Raw genomic sequence first — 6,000 nt, 5'->3', positions numbered from 1 at the left:
GCTTCTCACGAGCAGTCAAGAGCTTCGGCCCCGCGACCTTTGGCGACACACCCGGGCTTGCGAGGGGTCCCCCTGAGCAAGCAGGATCCCTCCCCCGACTCAGGGAAGCGGGAGCCTTTTTTTAAACTATCCCCCTCCCGGGTTCAAAGACACAGCCCAGCGGGGCGAGCGCCTACAAGGTCACCAAGACCTGGCTCCCAAGTCACTGGGGGTGGGGGGGGGGGGGCAGTGAGGATCCAGGCTTTGCCGCTCAGCTCCGCGGGGCCGCGGAGCGCGAGCTTGCCCCGTGAGCCCCTTAATGAGGAAACCACCCATTCAATCCGAGAGGCTGGCAGGAGGCCCCCCACGCCTATGGCTCTCCTCTTAGCCTGCGTGCCGCGCTCCATGCCGCTCCCCAGCTCGCCGCGATTCCACGGCGGGAAACGAGGCAGGGAAAGACCCGCGCCTTTCCCGCGGGGGTGCGTGTGTGTCTGTGTGTGTGACGGGCAAGGCAGCGGCTAAGCCATTGCGGATTGGCCCCTGCGATGTGGCTAGCTGCGGCCTGGGAAACACGGCAACCTTCCGCGGCTCCTGCAGGGGCCAGGGCGGCCGGCAGCGGCGTGTCCCGGCGGCGGACGAGGAGCGGAGAGAGCCCTCTGGTGGCAGGGCAGGGCACGGCACAGCGCCCTGGGCGGGCTCTGATTCGCCACCCGCTTTGGAGGGACGCTGCTGCTACACTCGCCTTGCTCTCCCCCCAGTAGGGACTCTCGGACAGTCCGCGCCTCAGCCGCTTTCTGGGCAAGACGCGAGCGGCCCAGGTCTTGGCGGCTCCATTGCAGCGGGAGCGAAACAGCCGCGTGGCCCGCCGAGCGCCCGCCAACAAGTCACGTTTGCCAGAGACCCGCCGCTGGGAAGGCTGAGCAGCGCGGCGGCCGCGGCGCCACACGCGAGCGGGCGGTCCGGGCAGCCTCGCCCTCATCCCCTTGTAAGTTTCCTGCGACGTGGACCGAGTGGGGTTCCAGCTAGCGGCGCCTCCTTTCCCGCAGGCTGGATTCACGGCGGCACCTGCTTCCACGGGACACCTACGCGCGTGACATGGAGAGGCGAGGCGAAGGGGACCCCCGGTGCCGAGGAGGCTGCCAGCCACTGTAGGTTTACATGGAGCATTCCTGGCGCTCCTTGGCTGCGCTCGGACCCTGCCGGCTGTACGTATAGAGAGTGGAGCGGGGGCTCCGGTTTGCCCAAGGATGTGGTGGGGGGGAGAGCAGAACAGACGGGGGGGGGGGCATGTTTTCGGGCGACCTGCGGCACGCAGGGCTCGGGGCAAAGCCAGGCACGAGTGAGCAGGGGGCAGAGCCAAGGCAGCGGCGTTTGAAGTGGGCGGGTGGGCGCGTGTTTGGCTTGAGCTGAGCCCGGTCGGATTTCCGGGAGCGAATCGGTTTGCCCTGAGACTAGTGTGGAGGCGCATCCTGGGTGCCTGCTCCCGGGGGCTCCTACCCCCTTCCCTCCCGCTCTCCAGCCTGCTGCTGTGTGTGGAGGTGGCGGTGGTAGTGAACTGGCAGCGGGCTGGAGCCCGAAGCCTCCTGATATAAGACAGCCAGGCGGGTCTGGCAGCCAGTGGCACCCAAAGCTCCAGCCCAGCTCACGCAAGGGTGCGCTCCAGCCACCTCCCTCGCCAAAGGAGCGTCAGCCCCAGCAGCGCGCCAGCCAGCCCCGGACCACTTCTCTCTGACGCTGGATTAACTCGATTTTAATCGTTATTTGCCCCCCCTCCCGCGCCTCTCCTCCTTCTCCCCCGCCCCCTCTTCCTCTCTTCCCCCCTTGTCTCGAAGTCTAACCTTGTCTTGTGGTCATGGGGTCTATAATTTCATTTTTGTCTAGGCTGGTGAGAGCTCTCCTTGTTCTGTAAAGTGGATGTCAGGTGGATCTATGGTCTTGAAGGAACAAAGAGCAGCGGAAGGAACAGCCGTGGAAGTTTGAGCCGGGAGGATGCAGGCTGTGTATTGGTACGCCGTGCTTCTGCTGCAGCCTCCTCTCTACCTGGTAAGTTTCAGACGTCCTCTTGTCTGGGGGGCGAAAGGGGAGAGGAATAGGGCATCACAGAAAAAAACAAACGAGCAAAAATCATCATCCCACTCAGATATCAGGCGAGATCACCCGGGTCTAAAAACTTTATCAGGTTCCGGAGCTATTATTGCTGTAATTTCTCTGCGCTCCTACCCCTTTTTCTGTGTGTGTCCGACTGTAAAGCCTGGAGGGTGGACAACCCTGGTCCCTCTGACAGACCGGTTGTACTGGGGCGACAGCTGCATCTTCCGGCGACTTTCTGCTAGCAGAGGGTTTGTGACACTAACTAGTAAAGGAAACATCTGCGCCCCTTCGCTCTGAGCTGGTTTGGAGAGGGAAACTGGGATCTATAACTTTCTCTCCAGATTGAAGTGGAGTTTCTTCTAGAGTTGCGATTTGTTCCGAGAACAAGTGTGTGTATGCAGGACACTCGGAAAGTGTATAAAGCAGGCGGGGAATCAAAGAGGTTGCCCTGTAACACGCTCCAAATCGGTAACGTTTCTAAAACCATCATTTCCCCACCATACAGGAAAGTAATCAGGGACCATACTTTATATTTAGAATGGACATTTTCTGGGCACATTTCCCCATACCTCTTTCTCCGAAGGGGGTGCAATATGATACAGAACATGCTGGGCTTTGAAATACCGTCTCAGTGTGTCTTCCTCCTTTATTCTGTATTGTAGGCAAGTTCTTGTTTACTACTTGTTATTGCTGCTAGAAACCCTTCAGGATGGGGATCACTGTCACTGAGCCACAATAGAAGACATTCATTTTTCAATAGAATACAGTACAGTCGTGTAAACACTCAGTGACAAGCACAGCTAGTATTTTCTGCATGTGTCATTGACTTCCGTAGCAAATCCCCTTTAAGATTACCAGGGGAACACAAGTAAGCATGAGTGTTATCTTCCCCAGCGCACTCTTTACTCCCTATACAATCACAAAGAACAAAACAAGGCAGACTGCATGTCTTTAGTTCAATCCTTTCCTTCCTATGGTGCATAGCAGGCAAAGAAGCTCTGTGGATCCGTTCTTGGGTTGGAAAAGCAGTCGAAGCTGATTTTAGGCTCAGACTGGGTAAAAGTGAGGGAGAGCTGCAAAAACATAAACGCATTTTCATAGCTACACTTCATATTCCGGTAGACGCAAAGGGAAGACAGGCTCCTTTAACCGGTCACAGGTTCACTGCAAGGATTCCGGGATGCTTTTCTTTGCGCGACTTCTTACGCTTGCAGACAGTGTCCGCCTGAGGGCGCTGCGTGTCACTCTCAGCGCGGCGCCGGACACCTTGGGGGTAAGCAGGTGAGCACAGGGGCAACCAATCCAGACGAGAACACACACTGCTTTGTGGCACCTGCTCGGAGTACACTCTCCCCAAATGAACAGCAGCAAATAAAGAGGCGTCCCTCAGAAAAGTGAAACAACCCCATCTAGTCCCCTTGCTCATCAGGACAAGGCAGACAGCGGGGTGGAGAAGGAGGAAGCTCGCAGCTTAGAAACGTTCACTGGATACAGCCGGATATGATGTAAAACTCGGACATGGCAATTATAGAATAAGTGAGGGATACTAATGTGGTTGTTGGATGCTGCTCAGTTAACCTTAGGAAGGGCTCCATCGCACACTTCCCTGTCCGATCCACGCCCCTGGCTTCACGGCTTGGTGGCACATCTGCAGGAAATGTTGCTACTTTCAGTGACTTTTACAGCATATGAAAAAACATGTGGCAAATAATCTATCAAACCCAGGCGCGAGATCGATACGTTGTGCTAAATTTTGAATGTGTTTGCTGGCAGTTAAACTGTTTTGCACTCATTACAACAACAGAGCTGGATTTATTCTAACGCGCCGCAGTCTGAACAACAAGCGCATTAATTCTCCTTTAATTGTAAACTGGGAGCATTTGAAAACCATTCAGTGTGCAAATTATGCTGATTCAATTACCGTTTAGTTACAGACTTCATTACCTGAATGCCTTTTTTTTCTGAAGGCTTCCCATTACAGAGGGAAGGAGAAAATTTTCCAATCTTCTTCAAAACGATGCAAAAATATGATACAATCAAGTAAAGAATAAAAGACAATTTAGGAGGAGGGGGAACTTTTCAGCTGGGTAGTGTCTTTTGCCAAAACACCCAGGGAAAAAATAAATCCAAAGCATTTTCCCACTCTAATCAGATATTTATTTTCATCTCAGTCTTTATACTTTTATTCCAACATCTTGCTACAGATTTACCTCTTATGTAAATGGCTTTCGAAGTTCGAATGAGGATATCATGCAATAGAAGGCTAATATAAACAATGAAGCCGGAAGTTTGGATTCAAACTTTAATATAGTGTTATGAACCAGCAAGATGCAACTTTGTGCTATGCCTCTACTTTGTGTGCTTGTGTGCATATGTATACACCTTGCACAAACGCAAACAACCGAATAGAGCAACTACAGTCAGGATTTAAATTGTCAGCCCCCAACCATTTAGGGTGTAAAAACAAACACTTTCTTAGTCCCACATAGCTAGTTTAAATTGCAGGATTTGGAGGTGGGGGTCAAGAATATCCTTAAATCAAAAAACAGACAATACCCAATGACAGTGTACTTAGGGAGCTTGGGCTGCACGAAGTTAAACAAATACAGAAATTTGCCAGCCTGGCCTTTAACTCAAACCACTGCTTCCCACCCCCTATCTAAAGAAGTCTTGTAAAGTGCTGTCCTCTTTTTGTGGAGATATATGCCAATATTCCATACGGCCTTATATGATATTTATAGAGGTCACTGCTGATACAGATAAATCTTAATGGATAGGAATTTTATGTGGAGACTTCCCTTGCGAAAAATGTTTCACGGTATTTATTTATAAACTAGGGGATCGTATATTCCAGATATGAACAAACCCATATTTTTTTCTGTTTTGTTCTGTATTTCGGCACTTCCTTTGGCCTTTGCATTTCCTTTAATCTAAAGGAATATTTAAGTACTTTTTTTGGTGGATTTAGGTAGGTTAGTCTTTAGAGGCACAGGGTTCTTGTCTCTTCAGTTTAGAGGATATTATGTGAAGCACATTGCGCTACAGAAAATATTTAAAATGGCTTAGGTATTCTTTTAACTAGAGACCCTCTGTTTTGCATTGTTCATTGTTAAGCATCTAGTTGCAATTTTTTGATTAAAGTTTTTTTTAACTAGTAAGGCTGCATCAAAATCGCCTCTAACGTATTACTAAATATTACTTGGGAAAGAAAACATCGCCCGTATATTGCAGACTTTTAGAACTCCTAATTTTGAATGATAGATTATTAAAAGGACACTTTAGCTTTACAAAAACTCCTAAATAACAAAGCTTATTCTCATATAATTTCTGCACCAACTCCTGTAAGCTTCCAATATGATAGAACAGAATAATGCAACGCTAGTCAGATGTTTTGTACTGTATTGAAGCAACATGCTGTAGAAGTGGCGAAAAACATATGGTTCTTGGGAAGAGATTCTAAATGGACTTAGTTCTCAGTAGGACAAGTCAAGGATGGGCCAAAGAGATGGGTCGTACCATTTCCACACAAATTATTAAGGCAATCCATTGTAACAGGGCAAAGGACTGGAGTTTGCTGGTCACGGCGCAAGTACATCCACGGGAATGTTCCATTCCAAAGGTTCTCACAACTTAATTCCTATGCAGCAGTGAAAGGAAAAAAGGATTGATTTGATAAATTAAGATGACAAGCATACAGTCAGCCCTTTAGAAGGCTTGTATGCGAGTTGTTAAACCATTCCTGCTAGATTTCTATTTGGTGGTTGAATGCTGTATATTCTTCCCGGAAATCTCAAACAGTGAAGGCGAAGTGTCTATTGGTCGAAGGTTTATATACCTATTTTCACAATGCTCATCCAGCTAGACTATCTGCGTTCGATTGTTTCATTGTGAACGTCCAGTTCTTTACATTAAACGAACATGGTGTGCTTG

At 49.9% G+C, this 6,000-nt stretch overlaps 1 protein-coding gene across 3 annotated transcripts in view; it reads left to right on the top strand.

Moving 5' to 3' along the window:
• The first annotated feature begins 284 nt into the window (after positions 1–284).
• Positions 285–6,000, top strand: part of NXPH1 (neurexophilin 1) — a 210,684-nt gene continuing 204,968 nt past the window's right edge. Inside the window, exons 1-2 of one of the 3 annotated variants that reach the window (XM_075922313.2) lie at positions 285–1,127; positions 1,861–2,022. In XM_075922313.2, coding sequence (XP_075778428.1) covers positions 1,969–2,022 — 54 coding nt within the window. In that variant the 5' untranslated portion in view covers positions 285–1,127; positions 1,861–1,968. Of the gene's footprint in view, positions 1,185–1,295; positions 2,023–6,000 lie in introns of those variants that run through there. The other 2 variants (XM_075922312.2, XM_089776686.1) reach the window with 2 other exon arrangements.

This window comes from Pelodiscus sinensis, chromosome 2 (genome assembly GCF_052426305.1).
Source record: "Pelodiscus sinensis isolate ZL-2025 chromosome 2, ASM5242630v1, whole genome shotgun sequence".
NCBI lineage: Eukaryota > Metazoa > Chordata > Testudines > Trionychidae > Pelodiscus > Pelodiscus sinensis.
This window is presented reverse-complemented; position numbering and strand designations above follow the sequence as displayed.